Consider the following 19580-nt stretch of genomic DNA (forward strand, 5'->3'; position numbering starts at 1 on the left):
CCTTCTCCGCACCCGGGGCCAACCCGGGCCTGGGGAACCCCCAGCAAGAAACCCGGAGACGGTGCGCGGGGCTCGGCCACGACTGCCCCCCCCCCCCCCCGCCCCGGGCGGCCTCTGAAAGCTGAGGGTGAAGGGCCCCGGGGCTGAGGTCGGGTTTGACCGGTTGAAGCTACTCCCCTCTGCTGGTTTCGTGCAGCCTCTGACGGGCAGGTCTGGATGTCCGGGACTAGGAGGTGAATAAAAGCCGAAGGAGAGCCCAACCCGCATGGCTCTGGTTGAGCGTCTGCCTATGAACCAGGAGGTCTCGTTCAGTTCCTGGTCAAGGGCACATGTAGGGGTTGCGGGCTCAATTCCCAGTAGGGGGCGTGCAGGAGGCAGCCAATCAATGATTCTCTCTCATCACTGATGTTTCTATCTCTCCCTCTCTCTTCCTCCCTGAAATAATTTCTCTGAAATCAATTAAAAATATATATATATAAAGAAGGTATTTACTTATTTAAAAAAACAAAACCGAAGGACAAAAGAAAACTGAGGCGAATAGGGGGTGGGAGTGGGTTGGGGATCTGGTCCCAGCACAGTTCGGGGTGCTCCTGCAGGCCTAGCCCTAGCCAGCTGCGCTGCGGGAGCAGGTGCCCGTTGGGTATTTGATTGGGCCCATGCCCAGCGGTCACAGAAGTCTTCCCTTTTTCAGACGCAGAACCCGAGGGACAGAAAGGCCAGGTGACTGATCACCAGGTCAGAGTTGGATTCAAAACTGAGCCGAGTAAATTTGAAGATCTAATTGGCTTTATTAAGTGATTCATATATGGGGCATCACCCCATCTGGTAACTAGAAGGGCACTCCAAGGGTTGTACAAATGTAGATTTAAAAAAATAAATATATTTTTGTATTGATTTCAGAGAGGAAGGGGGAGGGAGAGAGCGATAGAAACATCAATGATGAGAGCGAATCATTGATCGGCTGCCTCCTGCACGCTCTCCACTGGGGATGGCGCTCATAACTCAGGCATATGCTCTGACCGGAAATCAAACTGTGACCTCCTGATTCATAGGTCGATGCTCAACCTCTGAGTCACACTGGCCAGGACAAATGTAGATTTTATAGGAAGAAGATTGGGGCAGGGATGCTATTAACAAGAAAATAAATTATTATTTTGGGGCCAGGACATCTTGTGGGAAGAGAAGGGGGAGGTTTTTATTTCTTAGGTTTCTTCTTCTTTTGGTGGAAGGGGTGGCTGAGGGGGAGGCGGGGTCGAAGGGAAGAAGAAAGGCCCACTTGGCAGATCACCTCACTGGTGATTGACCGGAAAATACCATATTGGTTGACCAAGATTGTTTCTGGGAGAGGTGGAAACTGCAATTAGAACAGGTATTAAATCTAGGTTTGGTATCATGGATTTTTAGCACGAGGTCCCATTTGGGGCCTGTGGGTTTTTTCTTTAACAAAAATCATCTTCTGGCTCCCAGGTTTAGCTAAGCGCTTAGTGTAGAGCCCTGCCCAAAATAAGTACTTAATAAATACGAGCTTATAGTTGTAATTGTAATTATATTTCCATCAGTACCCTGTCTTGATCAGAAAACTTGGCTTCAAATTATGGCTCATAAATGAGTAATAAAACTGGGAAGTGAACCGGTCATCTCTTAAACTGTTTTTCAAGCATTTCCAACCAAGTATTCATAAGAGCAGAGAAGGCAAGTTCTAGAGGTGTAACAAAAAGCTGTCCACCGCAGCAGTGGAACCACTTTGAAGACATGGCATGGCTTTAAAATTCATGTAAGTTTGCATTCTATTTCATAATACACCCAAATTAAAAAGAATATACAATCGAAAGTAAGTCTTGCAAGTGTTGAACACTTACACTACTGTAGAGTGTAAGTTAGTATAACCACTTAGGAAAACTGGCGGTATCTACTAATTGCATACGCAATTCCACTTCTAGGTGTATGCCCAACAGAAATGCATACATATGTTTACTGTAAGACACGTGCTCAAATGTTCACAGTAACACCAGTTGCAAGGGCTAAACACTGCAAACTATGCACAACAGTAGAATGAATAAATTATGGGATATTCATTAAATGGAATACTATTCAGAAATGAGACTGGTCTACAACCACATGCATAATATGGATGAATCTTGTAGGCAAATGAGTTGGCAAAAGAAATCAACACAAAATAGTATATTATATATGATTCTATTCACATAAAGTATAAAAATAGAAAACTAATTCAAGCTATTAAAAATCAGGACAGCCCTGGCCGGTTTGTCTCAATGGTTAGAGCGCTGGTCAGCTCACCAAAGGGTCTCGGGTTGGATTCTGGGTCAAGGGCACTGTACCTGGGTTGCAGGTTGGGTGGGGCGGGTGTGGGAGGCAACCAATCAGTGTGAGATGTTTCTCTCTCCCCTTTCCCCCACTTCCACTGTCTCTAAAAAAATCAATGGGAAAATGTCCTCAGGTGAGGATTGACCACAACAACAGCACAACAAGGAATCAGGATAATTCATTACCCCGGGGTGTTTCTAGGGTGCTTGCTAATAACATTCTGTTTCTTGATTTTGCTCAGATGTGTTGAATTTTGTGAAAATTTTGCTTTACTCTTATGATATATGAACATATCCTATGTGTATTCTTCAACTAATAAAAAGGTCTCCTTCCTCTAGTCCCCATCCCCTCCCTAGATGCAACTTCAGTTATGTTTCTTATGTCCTTCCTGAGACAGGTTAGGTGTGGAAAAGCATATCTTATGTTTTTTCTTTTCACAAGTAGTATACTAAACACACTGTTCACCTCCGCTCCAACCCCCACCCCCACTCCCCCACCCTAGTCATGCAGCGGCCTCCCATGGTCTCCTCTGCAAATGGACTCCATGGCCTAGCACCCCCATTCCCATCACCCATGATGGCGAGCTGAGGCCTTGGAGGGGTCGCCACCAAGGTTTCCACCAGCACACAAGCAAGAGCAGGGCCATCCCCTCAGCGGCTGGCTTATGGCCACCAGGACTGCTTGGATTCCACTACCAGCAACAGCCCCCGGGGAAGTGCCAAGTACCCTGGGGAAGCCACCCCCCGCCACCCTGGTCTTCCCAAGGCCGGCCCAGGTCACTGGTGGGCGAGCTGTTTTTTCGGGGAGTCCACTCTTGTGTTCATGGCCACAGTGTTGGGGTCCCCAGAGCACTTGGAATCTCCCCAGGTCTCCAGCAGAATGATTACCTGTGACCTGGCTCAGGAAGCCACAAGGAAGCAGCAGCCTGGCAGCCAAGGTGGGCCCCATCCTGAGCGGCCACCACCCGCCACCAGACTTCCAGAGGCGCTAGGCTCTTTTGAGCTCCTCTCCCGCCTCCGCTAGCCCCTTTCCCCTCCTCACTCCACCCCACAGACTAGCAAGCTGCAGCACGCAGAACCATTGGGTTCCTTCATGTCAAATGGCAAAACACCAAAAAGGAAGTTGAGAGAGCCCCACTCATTACTACCCAAGCCACATTCAAGCCTTCCTGACACCCCATAACCGTGTGCCTTGTACCAAATGGAAAATAAATGACCAGCAGCCAGAAAAAAAAGAATACTGTTCACTTCGCATTTTTTCTCACATCTTGCAAATTCAGCACATATAGACTGCTTCTTTTTTGAACGGCTGCATAGTGTTTCATTGTGTGGATGAAACAACTTATTTAGTCTGTGAAAACAATAAAGAAAACCTGATTCAAAATGGAGCCGGGAAGCAGTGAAGATAGGGATCGCATCACTTTGCAACTTACTTTACATCAAGCATGTCAAACTCGCGGCCAACAATGAATATTTTTGCAGCCCAACCAATATAACAGTATGTCGGAAACGTTTTGATAAAAATTTTGTAACTTAATTTTCACAATATCCTGTTATACATAATTATTAATAATGATCTATAATGTTCCCTAATGACCTATAACCGTGTTGCATTCATTTCACTTATGCACCTTACACACAGGCGCACCATTTCTCTCCACTAATACTAGCAGCAAATATTTAAGCAGCCGATTGCCACATCATTCGTCTTGGACTGACTTGTTTGGTGTGCGCAACAGGAAATATTTCGCTTTCAGAGAACAAGAAAAATACGTTTATTTGTGTGGCACTTATTAATTTGTGCAGTTATTCAGTGTCTGGTAAGTTAATGTTCAAGAAAAAATATTAATTTTTATTAAAATGTTCTATTACGGTATTTTTTAAAATATATTTTATTGATTTTTTCACAGAGAGGAAGAGAGAGGGATAGAGAGTTAGAAACATCGATGAGAGAGAAACATCGATCAGCTGCCTCCTGCACACCCCCTACTGGAGATGTGCCCACAACTAAGGTACATGCCCTTGCCCAGAATCGAACCTGGGACCCTTCAGTCCGCAGGCCAACGTTCTATCCACTGAGCCAAACCGGTTAGGGCATATTACGGTATTTTATGTTAACAATTACTCATTTATTTCAGCCCTTTGTATTCAGCATGTCTCTATTGAAATAAACCTACATTTCTATGAAAATTGAAGCTTTTGTTTTTTGCGGCCCACATAAACTTAAACCTTGCTTATTTGGCCCATATTAGCCTTTGAATTTGACCTGCTTGCTTTACATATACCAGCAGGAAGAAAGATTTTCTCCTTACCCAGCAACAACCCAGCCAATGAGAAGCTGCCACACAAAAACACAAACAAAAAAGAACTATGGTCCCTCCCCATACATAATTTTAACTAAATGGATAGACTACCAAAAGTAATTTAGAACTCCAGTGACCATTACAGGGAATTGTGACCTCCCCAAACTTGTGTTTCTCAGAACTAAATTAGAAGATCATGGCTCTAAAAGTAAACAGAATGGGATGCCTATTTTAATTGGTACCTGAAGACTTCCAAACCTATTCAAGACTCTGAAGTCACTGGGGTAGTAAACACACAATACAATATACAAATGATGTATGGTAGAATTGTATACCTGAAACCTATATAACTTTATTAACCAATGTCACCCCAATAAACTAAAAAAGGCTCTAAAGTCGCCACTTTACAAAATATCACTTGTAGATTAACCAAGACCGACAAATAATTGAAAGAAAACAAAAAAGCTTCTGGGGCCTTTTTCCCATTCACCATCCTCTGTCTCCAACACCATCTTCCTCTCTCCTTTCTGAACCAGCCTGTGTCCTTCCCCTGCCCTCGTTGTCTCTGGGCATGTGGCAGCCGTCTTGTGCCCAGGTTCTCCCTACTGCACAGTCCCCACCCGCTCTGTGCCCTCCGCTTCTTCATTCTGCTCCTCTCCCTGGACTTCCCTGTTTCTCCTAACCTCTCCCCACTCCTTCCTCCCCTGAACCTATTAGAGTCAGACCCTCTGAGGATCCAAACGTGAAGCCTCTCATTTCTTATGTTCCCTGGACTAACTAACGTTGAATTGGGAGCCATCGTCAGGGATTTTTCCAAAGTAACTGAGGATCCACAGATTTGCTGAGGAATTTAATGTGGTAATTCAAGTTGATCAACCTGGTTTCTCTGTCTTATATCAGCTAGTTCACATGCTTGCTGGGGAAGGCCAGGCCTACACAGGATGAATCCTACTAATTGTGTCTCTCTTATCGATGTGTCTTTTTTTTTTAAATATATTTTTCATTGTTGATAGTATTACAGATATCTCCCATTTCTCCCTCCTTTACTTCCCTTCTCCCAGCTCATACCGCCCCCAGGTCTTCATGATCCTATAAGTATGTAAGTTCTTTGGCTTATCTCTTCTTGTCCCCTCAACCCCACATGGAGGTTCCATGGCTCCATCATTGATGTTTCTTCTATCTCTCTATCCCTCTTCCTCTCTCTCTAAAAATAAATATATTTTAAAAAATGTAACCAATTTCTGGATATTTATTTTATATCTTGATACTTTACTGAATTTATTTATCAGTTCTAGTTTTTTTTTTGGGTGGAATCATGTCATCTGCAAATAATGAGTTTTACTTCTTCCTTTCCAATTTGGTTACCTTTTATTTCTTCTTCTTGTCTGATTGCTGTGGCTAGGACTTCCAGTACTATGTTGAATAAGAGTGGTGAAAGTGGCCAAAACCGGTTTGGCTCAGTGGATAGAGCGTCGGCCTGCGGACTGAAAGGTCCCAGGTTCGATTCCGGTCAAGGGCATGTACCTGGGTTGTGGGCACATCCCCAGTAGGAGATGTGCAGGAGGCAGCTGATCGATGTTTCTCTCTCATCGATGTTTCTAACTCTCTATAACTCTCTATCTCTCTCCCTTCCTCTCTGTAAAAAATCAATAAAAAAAAAAAAAGAGTGGTGAAAGTGGACATCCCTGTCTTGTTCCTGATCTTAGGGGAAATGATTTTAGTTAAGTATAATGTTGGCTGTGGGTTTGTCATATAGCCTTTATTATGTTGAGGTATGTTCCCTCTATTCCCACTTTGCTGAGAGTTATCCCAAAGAAGTGCTGGATTTTGTAAAAAGGTTTTTCTGCATCTATTTATATGATCATGTGATTTTTAGCCTTCATTTTATTTATGTGGTGTATCACATTAATTGTTTGGTGATTTTTTCCAGTTTCTTGGGATTTGGGAAAACATACATTTCTCAAAAAATGCTGGGAAGGAATTCCCACATGTACACACGAGAAGGAAGCTCCAGAGGCACCAGGAAGATGAGAAGAATATGGGGCATGAAAGCTAAGTTACAAGAGAGGTTAAATAGGAAAACTGAGGTAATCAAGATAAAAACTGAAGTATTGATTTGTTAACTAACTTACCAGTCATCTTAAGGGACAGTTTAAGGGAGTAGTAAGTTGTACAGCAGCTGGCTTTGGAGTGAGAACTGGCTTGGATCTAGCCCTTAGATTTACTAGATATGTGATCCTGGGCAGATTACTTATTACTATATCACTGAGCCCCAGTCTCCTCTACTATAGGGAACCAATACCAACCATCGGGTGTGCAGTTTGAGGTTACCCTACTTAGAAGTTAGCAAGTTAGTCTGTAAGTGTTTCATGGATGCTGGCAGAAGACCAGAGCCTCCTATGTGAGACACAAAAGATCTGATTCATGGCTCAATAAGCAGCCTCAGCATCATGTATGCATTCGTTCTTTTTGCCCCTAAGTTCCACAGAGGCAACATGGGGGGCCCATATGGATGGTAGGTACACGGTGAGTTGTATTATAGGGGAGGAACAATGAGCTTGGGGAATCTGCTGCTGTATAGTAAGTGGTAAGTAAGCTACTCTTTGACCAGATAGACACATCACCTTTCCCTCAAGGTTGCTTGTTGGGAACACAATCCTGAGAAATGGCCTGGGTAGAGTGGCCAGAGCCTTGCCTTTTTGTTTGTTTGTTTTTGTTATACTCAAGGCTATGGTTGATTGCAGCAAAAGGATACAGATTAAGATCAGCAAAGGGAAAAGGTGCATGTGGCCGAGTCCAGAGAAAGAAGGCCTAAACTTCCAGGAATTCTCTCCCAGTGGCGTTGAACAGAAGTGCATTTAATTCTCCCAGTAATGATTTGTGATAATATATACAAATTGCTGCCAACCAGAGAAGCTCACCTGAGCCTTGCTGTCCAGGATTTTTATTGGGAGTCGGTCACATAGACAGGGAGTGCCTACACCCCTGATCTCAGCCTCCCCGAGCAAAAACAGGCATTCACCATTAATCACATTGTTAGGATAAACTTATCTGGTCAGACTGGTACAGCATGGCTCAAGGCCTCCAGCATTCAAAAACACTCCAATTAGACAAAATATTCCAAGGGCTCAGAATTTATCTCCCACAGTGAGCCAAATGCCAGTCCTAAAGATGAGCTGCTTTTTTTTTTTTTTTTTTTAATGTGGAGGGTTTGAGTGATCTCAGTCTGCTGAGTAGCCCTTTTCTGCACACACCTGATCTCTAAGAATTAGAAGCAATTTAGATCCAATGCCCAGTTCTTCAGGGCCCAGCCACCCTGGTGAATGACTGCTGATACATTTGGGAAAGGCTGGGAAGACCTACTGCATGTTTGCCAATGTTAACATGGTCCTTCATCAATAGCACCCAGCCTCCCCTCATTCAGTGGGGCTTTAGGTCTGGAATTGGCTAATGCCTGAGAATTTGAGGGCAGGGCCTTGCATTTTGGGCATACTCAGCAAGATATGTAGCAACATGAGACACCCATGGAGGAGCATCTCCCAACACCTACTTTATGCAGTTCTTATCAAAATTAGATTGGAATGCACATAAAGTGTCTAACATAGTACATGGGACATCATAAATGTACAACGAAGTGACTGTAATACTATTGTAGTAGGCAAAGAATAAGCAAAATGGATCCAGTTGATGCAGACTACTGCATCAAGAAATTTAGCTGAAGTTCTAGCTGGTTTGGCTCAGAGTGTTGGCCTGTGGACCGGAGGGTCCTGGGTTCGATTTCATTCAAGGACACATGCCCCGATTGCGGGTTTGAACCCCAGTGGGGGGCGTGCAGGAGGCAGCCAATCAATGATTCTCTCATCATTGATGTTTCTATCTCTCCCTCTCTCTTCCTCTGTGAAATCAATAAGCATATATTTAAAAAAAAATTTAGCTGGAAATAGATGGGGACAGAGGCCAGAGGGAAAGTTCTTTATTGTTTTTAAAGATAGAGTTTAGCATGTTTGTAGGCTTGGGTGTGTGTGTTCCAGAAAAGAGAGGGACTCTAAAACAATAAAACTAAGAGGAGAGAGAGAATTAATAGATGGAGCAAAGTCCCTGAGGGGGCAGTTGATGAAATCCAGGCACAGTATATTGATGAGCATTGCATGTGAGAGGCTTTTAAAAAAAATATTTTTATTGATTTTAGAGAGGGAGAGGAAGAGGGAGAAACATCGATTTGAAAGAATCAATTGGCTGCCTCCTACATGCCCCCTACTGGGGATTGAGCCCACAACCCTGGCATGTGCCCTGACTGGGAATCAAACCAGTGACCTCTTGGTACATAGGACTACACTCAACCAACCGAGCCACACTGGCCAGGGCATGAGGGACTTCCTTGAGGTGGGATGGAAGCAAGTAAGAGTGGTCTCACTGGTAAATTTGGAGTCAGAGTGGGGAGTGGAATGTTGAAGGAGTTCCTATTTAATACCTTGTTTTCTTGGTGAAGAAGGTACTCACTGGCTCAAGATAGATGGAAGACTTAGTGACACTGAAGGTTTAACTGAGGTTGGAGATCAGAAGAGACCAGTTTTTCTTCATAGCTCATATATAGGCATAAAGGCAGATGGGAGATTAACCCATATTGGGACTGTGTATTAGTTAATTCTTTTGGTTGCAAGTAAAAGAAACTCAAACTACCTGAAGCAGAAGGGGAAATTACTGGAAGGATACAGCTGGTCATCAAATGGGCCCTGGGACTGAAGTGCTTTAGGAAACCTGGGAAGTTGTCTCTCATCTCTGCACTCTAGACCACTTACTGGAACTTGGCCACCAATGGCTCCCAAGTATTAATGAGTTACAGTCAGGTCCAAAGAAAATTATAAATTGCTAGGTGAAGAAATAGTTAGGCCGGCCTAGTGATAAAAGTAGGGAAAAGAGCCAGTTCTAAAACGGGGGCTAGGCAGTCATCTAATAGGTCTGTGCTAGGGTAGGGCAGGTCTCCATCAGAACTGTAAAAATTTCTACTTGGTTAAGGAACTAGACTTACATTTTATAAATAGTAATTCCACAAGGAACATAATCCATTCAATAGACATTTTAATGAGATCCAATCTGGTCTGACCCTACCTTGGGGTAGCTCATCATCCAAGGAGAAACAGTTACAATGGAACTTGCTAAACACCAGAACAGAGGTCATTACAAAAGCTGTGCTCCCAGTTGCTCCCGACTCCGGGGCTGAGATCAGAACTAAAGTGGTAGGATGCCCCCTTCTAGCTGTTGTAATGAGACGAGTCAGGTTTGGAAATTCCAATTTGGTGCAGCTACCCAAAGCAGCGATAGGCCTGTTCATTCAATTCAGTAAAGCTTTACTGAGCACCTACCTTGGGGTGGGTGCCCTGGAGGCTTATCAAAGATTAAGTGAGACACATTGCTACCTGTGGGGCTTCAGTGAGGGGTCAGGCATGAACACAACTTGATGACTATATACTTTCTGTTTTGTATGCAATCACCTAACTTTCTACCCTCCTTGAATGGCCTCACCTCATTTTATGAAAAAAATGTTGACTGAGGACTCATGGAAGGTTCTGTGTTGAAGTGAAATCTAGGCTCTTCTAACCACTGGCTGCATGGAACCAATCCAAACCCACCAGACCAAGTACAAGCTGGTCCGGCTCTCACCTCTTGCTGCTAGCCCATATGCCTCCCCTGCTTTTCCTTAAGATCAGTCTTGTCCCACCACTCGCTGAACTTATGTCCCAGACCCAACTTGAACCAATTGTCCAAACAGAGTGCAGAAGACTTAGCTTCACAGCATGTGGTTTAAAAAAAGAACCTTAGGTTTTGGGGTGTCTCCAACCCAGTAAACCCCAGGTACAGGCTGCCACTCCTCCCAAATCCAATGCAACCTAGAGCTGTTAAAACAAGTCCAGACCAAGGAAGTATACACTGTGGTGCTGGCTTATTTTTGTATGACCCTTTAAAAGGAACATTGAAGATCATGTTTGCAGATCATGTGTGGCAACTGAAACCCTATCTTTTAGGAATGATTGACCAAATGCTGTTAACCTGAACGGCTGCCACGTAGAGGAAATATTAAACATGTTCTGGGCAAGGCATACAGGGAAGGAGTCCGGCACTTAACCACCCTCTAAAGATCACAGCTATCCCACAAAGAAATGACCTGCCTTGTGAGGTAGTGACCTCCCTGTCAAGGGAGGTTTAAAGCAAGAGTAGAACACCACTTGGCAGGAGTGTTGTAAAAAGGGGGCCACACCGGTAGAAGGAAGAGGCAGAGGTGGGGAAGATCCTGCCACCTATAAATAGGATGCTCCTGACGCATGGAAGGGTGGAGCCCTATATGCAAATTAGAAAGGCAGCCAGCCCCTGAAGTATAAGGGGAGACATTTTACCCTGATGGTCACACACACAATTTCTTTTAGGATTGGACAGCTTGTTAAACTTGAACCAAATGATGTGACCTCTCCTAAGGGGACCATCTGTTCTAGACAGAGTAAGGCAGCCAGGGTGGTAGAATGTACTCAAGTTCAGTCTGTGGCAGGAGACCTGGGTTTTCGTTCTGAACCTGCCCTGTATGACCTAGGGCTTCTCCTTCCCTTCTCTGGCCTCTCAATGAAATGAAATGATTAAGACAGTCCTTCCCATTCTAAAGGGTACTGCCCTTCTGACTGGTTCCCTCTATAGCAGGTCTAGGGCTACAGTTTTGGACTCGGGGGCTACACTTGTGAACGGCCAGAGACCACCTCTGGCGAAAGCAACGGCCACACTCAAGGCAGGGGAAAGGCTTCTCCCCAGTGTGCAGGAGCTGGTGCTGCGCCAGGTGGCTCCACTGGGCAAAGCGCTTAGAGCACAGGTCGCAGGCATAGGGCCGCTCGCCTGAGTGCACGCGCCTGTGACTGGCCAGTAGTGAGGGGTAGGCAAAGCGGCGGCCACAGTCATCACAGGCGTGCAGCTTCTCCTCGGTGTGCGTGCTGCGATGTATGGCTAGGGAGCCGCTTCGGCGGAAGGCACGGCCACAGTCTGGGCAGGGGTAGGGCTTCTCTCCGGTGTGCAAGAGCTGGTGCTGGAGCAGCGTACTGCGCTGGGAGAAACGGGCCTCACAGTGCTCACAGGCATAGGGCCGCTCGCCAGAGTGCACTCGCCGGTGGCTCACCAGGCGGGAGGATGAGGAGAAACGCCGCTCACAGTCTGGACACGGGTAGGGCTTCTCGCCGGTGTGGATGCGCTGGTGGATGACCAGAGCGGTGCGCTGGCGGAAGCGGCGGTTGCATTCCAGGCAAGTGTAGGGCTTCTCTCCCGTATGTGTGCGCTGGTGGATGGCGAGCAGGGACGGGTAGGCAAAGCGTCGCGCACAGCTAGGGCACTGGTGGGGTTTTTCCCCTGTATGTGTGGTCCGGTGATTGGCCAAGGACCGGCTCCTCCGGAAGCAGCGGCCACAGTCAGGGCAGTGGTAGGGCTTCTCGCCTGTGTGGATAACCTGGTGCTGGGAGAGGTTCTTGCGCTGGGAGAAACGTTTGCCACACTGGTCACAAACATAGGGACATTCACCAGAATGTGCCCGCCGGTGACTGACCAACAGAGATGGGTAGGAAAAGCGGCGCCCACAGTCTGGGCAAGGGTAAGGCTTTTTCAGATTCTGGGCACACTTGTGGCTTTTGAGAGCCGGGTGATCAGGGAAGGTACAACCACAGTCAGGGCAGATGGGACCCCCAGATGTCTGTCTGGGAATCAGTCGGGGCTTGCTGGGCTTCCGTCCTCTCTTCCCCTTCCGGGGTGCCTCCTTAGGTGGGAATACTTCCTCCTCTCCATTCTTCTTTCTGGTTCTGGTTTCTACAGGGACACAGGAGAAATTAATTTAACAAATACTGGACTACTACTCAGAATACAGAATTACAGGAGCCCCTAACCCAGCTTGGGGAAGTAAAACCGTCAGGTTTCTCGGAGATTAAGCTGACTTTAAAAATTAAACGTTTTTGAAGAGGTAAGTATAAGGTAGAAAGTGGAAACAACGTACGAGCTAGCAGAGACTAGGTCATAGGCCCTCTAAGCCAATGGTTCTCAAATTTTATTGTGATCAGAATCATTTGGAGGGCTCCTGGAACAGACTGCAGGGCCCTGCTCCCAGTTTTCATTCAGCAGGTCTGCATCTGTAACATGATCAGGGTGATGCCCATACTGGTCTGAGGACCACACTCTTAGAACCACTGCTGTAAGGACTGTGAACTCTATTTTACCCAATGGCTCTCAAACCTAAACATACATCCCAATCCACTGGGGCTAGTAAACCACACACATTCCTAGACATCTATAAAGGTGAATAAATAGTTCTGGTATGGGTTCCCCCAAGTGACTAGTATAACTGATGGCCATTTGATAACCCATCTTGGCAAAAAATGAATAGTTTTTTTATCCTCACCCGAGGACATGCAGAGAGAGAGGAAGGGGTGGGGTGGGTGGGATACATCGATGTGCGAAACATCAATAGGTTGCCCTAGGGATCAAACCCTCAAGCCAGGTATGTGCCTGACCAGGAATCAAACTGACAACCTTTCCCTGCACAGGACAACACTCAACTAACAGCACTTCAGGTGGGCTAAATGGTTTTCTTTTCCCTTTATTATTATTTTTCCATCACCATTTCCATCACCATTTACAGGCTGAATGGTTTTTGTTTTGTTTTAATTTTTTTTTTATTGATTCAGAGAGAGAGGGAGAGATAGAAACATCAATGGTCAGAGAGAATCATCAGTTGGCTGCCTCCTGGATGCCTCCTTCCCAGGCATGAGCCCAAAACCCAGGCATGACCCCTGACTGAGAATCAAACCGTGACCTTCTGGTTCATGGGTTGAAGCTCAACCATTGACCCACACCTGGCTGAATGGTTTTAAGCAAGGAAATATCATGGTCAGATCTGAATCTTAGAAAGATAGCCCTGGTCTTAGAGAATCTGACAGTTCCATCTGCCCCTGGGGATGGATCTGGGGCCATTCTACCTGAATGGCATTAATCAGAGCGTTGTTTGATCCTGAGGAGAGTGCTGTATGTCTTGCACTGATGGGGGTCCTGCCAGAGGTCAGAAAGAGGCCTCTGCACAAAGGCAGCTGTTCTCCATGAAGTCCCTTCGACCAAAACACAGAATTCAGAGAGGTATAGGTTCTCTCTCCAAGGAGGGTGGGGCAGGGATCCTGGGAAGGAGGCAGGAGGGTAGTAGCTTTTCTATTCACACAATAGAGAACTACACACACAGTCAAACCTCGGTTCTGGAAAGTTCCTATCATGAACAATTTGCTTCTCCACCTGACAACCCTTTCAAGCTGATACCTGTATGGTCATGTGCAACAAACAAAGGAGAGAATGTGCACGTAGGAGTCAGTTTACCACTGTTAAAATCTCAGGATATTGTGCTGTGAATATTTTCATGGTTTTTTTTTTTTTTGCTTTTGTTGCTGCTTGTTATTATTAAATCTTCATATTTTACTGTACATTTCATTTCCTTTTTATTAAATTTTCATTTATATTTCATGTCTTTTTTGCTTTTAAAGTATCTATAAATATTTATGGATTAAACAGTACATTAGACATATACTGTATATAAAAAAGGTTAAAACAGAATCATTTGGGAGTCTGGAGTGAATTAATTCAATTTACAGTATTTCGAATGGAAAAATATGATTCGGTTTTCGAACAGCCTTACGGAATAATTCAGTTCGAGAACCGAGGTTCCACTGTAGTTGGTCTTCAAGCTGACAGTGAATCTCTGTGGTGGACCAAGCCAACACCGTCATAAACGGTCCCCTGAAACCGTGAAAAGGAACTCGGTAAATGGAGAACTGCAACATGGGTCACAGCCACCCAAACTCTGGACCGAGTCACCACAGCTGCGGGCCCCCCACGGGCATTTTCACTCACTTCTTTGGACCATCAGTCCCCTGGGGCAGTCCTGTGGATCCAGGGCAGCTGGTTCCCAGTCTTCGGTATTCCGTTCCAACCAGGAGATGAGGGCTGGTTTGGGACCCGCGCACCCTGGGGAAGGAGAACCAGCTCATAACTCCGGGTAAATATGTTCCCGGAGCATCTGCTGCCAAGCCCCCATCCTCCTGCACTGACACAGCCGGGTCGCAGTCCAGGACCCTGGTCACCCTGCCCCCCTCTCCCCCCGCCCAGCTCCCCCATCCCCTCTGCCCCGCGGAAGCGGATTGGACCGGGCCTCACCGAGCGCGCCCAGGTGGCCGTAGTTCTCCCGCATCACGTCCCGGTACAGGGCCCTCTGCGCGGGCCGCAGGCACCCCCACTCCTCCGGGGAGAAGTACACGGCCACGTCCGCGAACTTCACCGCCCTGGGCTTCCTTCCCCTTCTCCGGCCGGGTCCGGCCTCTCCGGGTCCCCGCGCGGAGCGTGGAGCGGAAGGCGGTGCCATTGGGCCAGAGAAGCCGGCGCCACGACCTCCCGTTCCCGGCTCGGCCCCTAGCGGACCCCGGGATTTGGGAGCCCTCGGGGTGCCGGGACTGACGTCCTAGGGCAGGCAGGAGGGGATCGCAATCGGCCGCCTGCGGGGCTAACGGAAACCTCTCGCTGTTATTCAGGAAACTCCTGCCCGAACGTAGGGGAAAGGCACCGGAAGATGCTTTCGGCGAAAATGGCGGCGCTGCTACTGCACCGCCTGGGCCTGGAACACAGGCAGCTTCCAGCTATCGATTTTATTGACCAGAGCGCCATGACGGCTTCCTACCCTCTTTGCCCTCAAGTGTGATGGCGCTGCGATTGGGCTTCACGCCCCTTTTCCTCCTCTCCCACGCGCTCATTGGGCGGCGGTGGAAGATCGAGCGTTCTGATTGGCTGCTGACGAAAGCGGCCTGTTTGAACGAAGCCAACGGCAGTTTAAGGGCAGGAAACTGGCCCCAGGTGTCGGTGACGGAGTTTTGAGGCGGGAAAGCCTCCAGGTGGCCTGGGATTAGCCGGCGGCGGTCGGAGCGCTGCCCACCTGAGGGAGGGGCGGGTCTGAGCGAGGGAGCCGCTGGGTTCCTTTTCGCGTCTTTCTAGAGCAGCGGTTCTCAACCTGTGGGTTGCGACCCCCATCGCCTAAAACCATCGGGAAACATATAATTGCATATTGTTTTTGTGATTAATTTCTATGCTTTAATTATGTTCAATTTGTCACAATGAAAATACATCCTGCATATCAGATATTTACATGACGATTCATAACAGTAGCAACATTACAGTTATGAAGTAGCAACGAAAATAATTTTATGGTTGGGGGTCACCACAACATGAGGAACTGTATTAAAGGGTCGCGGCATTAGGAAGGTTGAGAACCGCTGGTCTAGAGGAACCCTGTCTTTGGATAATGGGGAACTTCCTTGTTGCCCTTTTGGGAAGGAAATTACTGTTAGAGTTTCGTCTGTGCTGGCCACATACCCAGCATATTACACATTCTATTTTATTTATTCTTTGCCACCCCTGTGTGAGGTGATGGTTATCATTCCAGTTCCACTAGTGAGGAAAGATACTGCTAGCAACATGGAGGGAAAGATTCAAACGGGGGCGGGTGGGGCCGAGGGGGGGCCGATAGGGTCTTATTCATGCCGCTGACTGGGCACTCTCCCCTCCCACGACCTTGATTTGCTGGGAACTCAAGAACCCACCCGAGCGCCTGGTCTCCTCTAGGGTGCAATCTTTTGTGTATCCATACTTTATTTTTACGTGACACTTGTTCAACGTACAAAGCATAGTGGTAGATAGTGAGAAGAGGCTGGGTTACAAATATAAGCCCTGAATGAAGTTTACAGTCTAGTGAGGCATAGAAGGTCACAACTAATAATAACAATGATGCAAGCATGTATGGGCAAGATATATTGGGAAAGAAAATTGCTGCTGGGACCAGTCAGCTCAGCACCTACGCCCATCGGTCTGTCCCCCCTTCTGTGTACGTGTTGTGGTGCATAGTTTCGCCAGCTCATCATTGCCCAGGGCGGCTGGGGACAGGAGAATATACCATTTGCTATACGGTCAAACCCTGGTTCTCCAACGTCTCCCATCTCAAACAATTCGGTTCTAAGTTCTCGACCAAGCTGTTCACTGAAAAATGTCTCGGTTGTTGACCAAAACTTCAATTTTGACCTGTTGTTGACCAAAACTTCAATTTCGACCTGACAACCCTTTCACGCAGATACCTCAGCATGACAAAAAGCATCTCTCAGGCAACAAAGGAGGGAATAAACCTACTATTAGCACAATTAAAACAAAGAGGCCATCAAGAGTGCTAATGTTGCTAAGGGTGTGAAGGTGCTCACAAAACAACAATCACAGGCGATTGAATAGGTAGAAAAACTGTGTTGATTGGATAAAGGAAAAGCAGTTAGCTGGTGACAGCAGTTCAGAGGCAGTGATGTATGAAACATTCCTTTAAGGCTAGTAGGGGATAGTTCAATAAATTTAAGAAAAGAAGTGTTTATTTATAGATTAAACAATACATTAGACATGTACTGTATATAAGAAAGCTTAAAACAGGGAATCATTTGGGGGTCTGAAACAGACTAATTCAATTTACATTATTTTAAAAGTAAAAATGATTCAGTTTTCTAACAAATCGCTTCTTGAATAACCTTCCAGAACTAATTAAGTTCTAGAACTTAGGTTTCACTGTATCTTTTTCTTTTTCAATCCTCACCCGAGAATCAACTTTTTCCATTGATTTCTAGAGAGAGTGGGAGGGAAGGAAGATGGTGAGAGAGAGAGAGAGAGAGAGAGAGAGAGAGAGAAACATGTAGGTGAGAGAGACACATTGATTGGTTGCCTCCTGCACACGCCCTTGGCCAGAAATCCAACTGATGACCCTTCAGTTCGCAGGCCGATGCTCTAATCACTGAGTCAAACCGGCCAGGACTTCATTGTATCTCTCACATCAGCTGATGACATACACATTTATCTTTCCAACCCATTAATATTTTTAATGATTTTTTAAAAAGTTATCTTTATTGTTAAGAGTATTACAAATGCCCCCCCTTTTTCCCTTCCTTGCCCCCCTCTACCCAGCTCCCACCCCACCCCAGGCCTTCACCACCCTATTGTCTGTGTCCATGGTCAATGCATATCTATACATATAAAAGGCTAATATGCTAAGTGTCCATCTGACCTGTAGCTATGATGCCCACTGACCACCAGGGGGCAGACACTCAATGCAGGAGCTGATGAGCTGCAGTGACTTGGCAGCGGCGGTTCTCCTGCACCCACCCTGAAACCAGAGAGGAGGGAGCCTGATTCCTCGCGGGGCCATGTGATTCCACCTTTGGCCGTGGGTTATGTTGTTGCTGGGGCACTGTTGGCCCCGATTCTGGTTTACTGCACACTTGCGTTTGCATTCCACACCCTGTACAACATCAACTTTGCACTCCAGGACTCCTTGGGGGATGTTGGAGAGCCGGTTTTGGCCCGATCCCCGAAGGCCGGGCCAAGGGACCTCACCTGCCAGAGGGACCCTGCTCACTCCTGAGACGCTCGTTGAGCCACAGCGCCACCCCAGGTGCAGCTGGCCGGGAAGGGACCATGGGAGGTTGGCTCCAGGGCGTGTCCAGTCCACCTCACCCAGTCCTGTCCTGCTGGCCACCTTCTAATTAATTTCCTTTCAATGTGCATGAATCCATGCACCGGGTCACTACTATCCATATAAGTTCTTTGGTTAATCTCTTCCTATCCTCCCTTCTTCCCTCTGAGATTCTTCACTCTGGTCCATGCTCCCATGTCTCTAGATCTATTTTGTTTTTCAGTTTATTTTGTTCATTAGATTCCACATATAAGTGAGATCATGTGATATTTGTCTTTCTCTGCCTGGCTTATTTTGCTTAGCATAATAATCTCCAGGTCCCTCCATGTTGTCTCAAAGGGTAAGAGATTCTTTTTTATAGCTGCATAGTATTCCATCATGTAAATATGCCACAGCTTTTTTATCCACTCATCTGATGGGCATTTGGGCTGTTTCCAGACCTTAGCTATTGAAAATAATGCTGCTATGAATATAGGGGTGCATATATCTTTTCTGAATAGACTAATAAAAACTAAAGAAATTGAAGCTGTAATAAAAAGAAAAAACTACCAGCAAACAAAAGACCTGGTCTGGATGGCTTCACAGGGGAGTTTCACCAAACATTCAAAGAAGAACTAACACCTATCCTCCTCAAATTATTCCATAAAATCCAAGAGGAAGGAACACTTCCAAGCTCTTTTTACGAGGCCAGCATTATCCTAATTCCAAAACCAGATAAAGACACTACAAAGAAAGAAAATTACAGGCCAATATCCCTAATGAATATAGATGCCAAAATCCTCAACAAAATATTAGCAAATTGGATCCAGCAATATATCAAAAAGATCATACACCATGACCAAGTTGGATTTATTCCAGGGATGCAAGCTGGTACAATATTTGTAAACCAATAAATGTGATACATCACATAAACAAATTGAAAGACAAAAATCACATGATCCCATCAGTAGACACAGAAAAAGCATTCAACAAAATCCAACACCCATTTTAAAAAATATATTTTTATTGATTTTAGAAAGGAAGGGAAAGGCAGAAAGAGATAGAAACATCAATGATGAGAAAGAATCATTGATTAGCCACCTCCTGCACACCCCACACTGGGGATTGAGCCCACAACCCAGGCATGTGTCCTGACCAGGAATTGAACTGTGATCTCCTGGTTCATAGGTTGACACTCAACCACTGAGCCAGTACGGCTTGGGCTCCAACACCCATTTTTGATAAAAACTCTCAGCAAAGTGGGAATAGAGGGATCATACCTCAACATATTAAAGGCCACATATGACAAACATCATACTCAATAGACAAAAACTAAAACTATTTCCCCTAAGAACAGAAATAATACAGGGATGTCCACTTTCACCACTCTTATTGAACACTAGAGGCCCGATGCACGAAATTTATGCAAGG

The 19580-nt window shown here is 46.1% G+C and overlaps 1 protein-coding gene across 2 annotated transcripts; it reads right to left on the reverse strand.

The window, feature by feature from the left end:
* Positions 1-9688: 9688 nt before the first annotated feature.
* Positions 9689-15345, reverse strand: ZNF689 (zinc finger protein 689). Of its 2 annotated transcripts, XM_006103469.3 has the most exons (3): positions 14840-15345; positions 14537-14650; positions 9689-12457 (listed from the first exon to the last, which is right to left on the reverse strand). In XM_006103469.3, the coding sequence occupies exons 1-3, from the start codon at positions 15042-15044 to the stop codon at positions 11274-11276; spliced, it is 1503 nt and encodes a 500-aa protein (XP_006103531.1). In that variant the 5' UTR covers positions 15045-15345; the 3' UTR covers positions 9689-11273. The 2 variants fall into 2 exon arrangements, with proteins under 2 accessions (XP_006103531.1, XP_023600564.1); XM_023744796.1 differs by lacking the exons at positions 14537-14650; positions 14840-15345 and adding an exon at positions 14322-14521.
* Positions 15346-19580: the final 4235 nt, after the last annotated feature.

Source organism: Myotis lucifugus, unplaced genomic scaffold, assembly GCF_000147115.1.
Source record: "Myotis lucifugus unplaced genomic scaffold, Myoluc2.0 scaffold_486, whole genome shotgun sequence".
Lineage (NCBI taxonomy): Eukaryota > Metazoa > Chordata > Mammalia > Chiroptera > Vespertilionidae > Myotis > Myotis lucifugus.

What these genes read in the sequence shown, in the direction of transcription:
- ZNF689 (XM_006103469.3), bottom strand. Translation starts at nt 15,044, where the DNA reads ATGGCACCGCCTTCCGCTCCACGCTCCGCGCGGGGACCCGGAGAGGCC. An exon ending in CGGCCACCTGGGCGCGCTCG is followed by an intron (nt 14,651 to 14,839) that starts GTGAGGCCCGGT and finishes CTCCTTCCCCAG; the next exon opens with GGTGCGCGGGTCCCAAACCA. An exon ending in GGGACTGATGGTCCAAAGAA is followed by an intron (nt 12,458 to 14,536) that starts GTGAGTGAAAAT and finishes GTGTCCCTGTAG; the next exon opens with AAACCAGAACCAGAAAGAAG.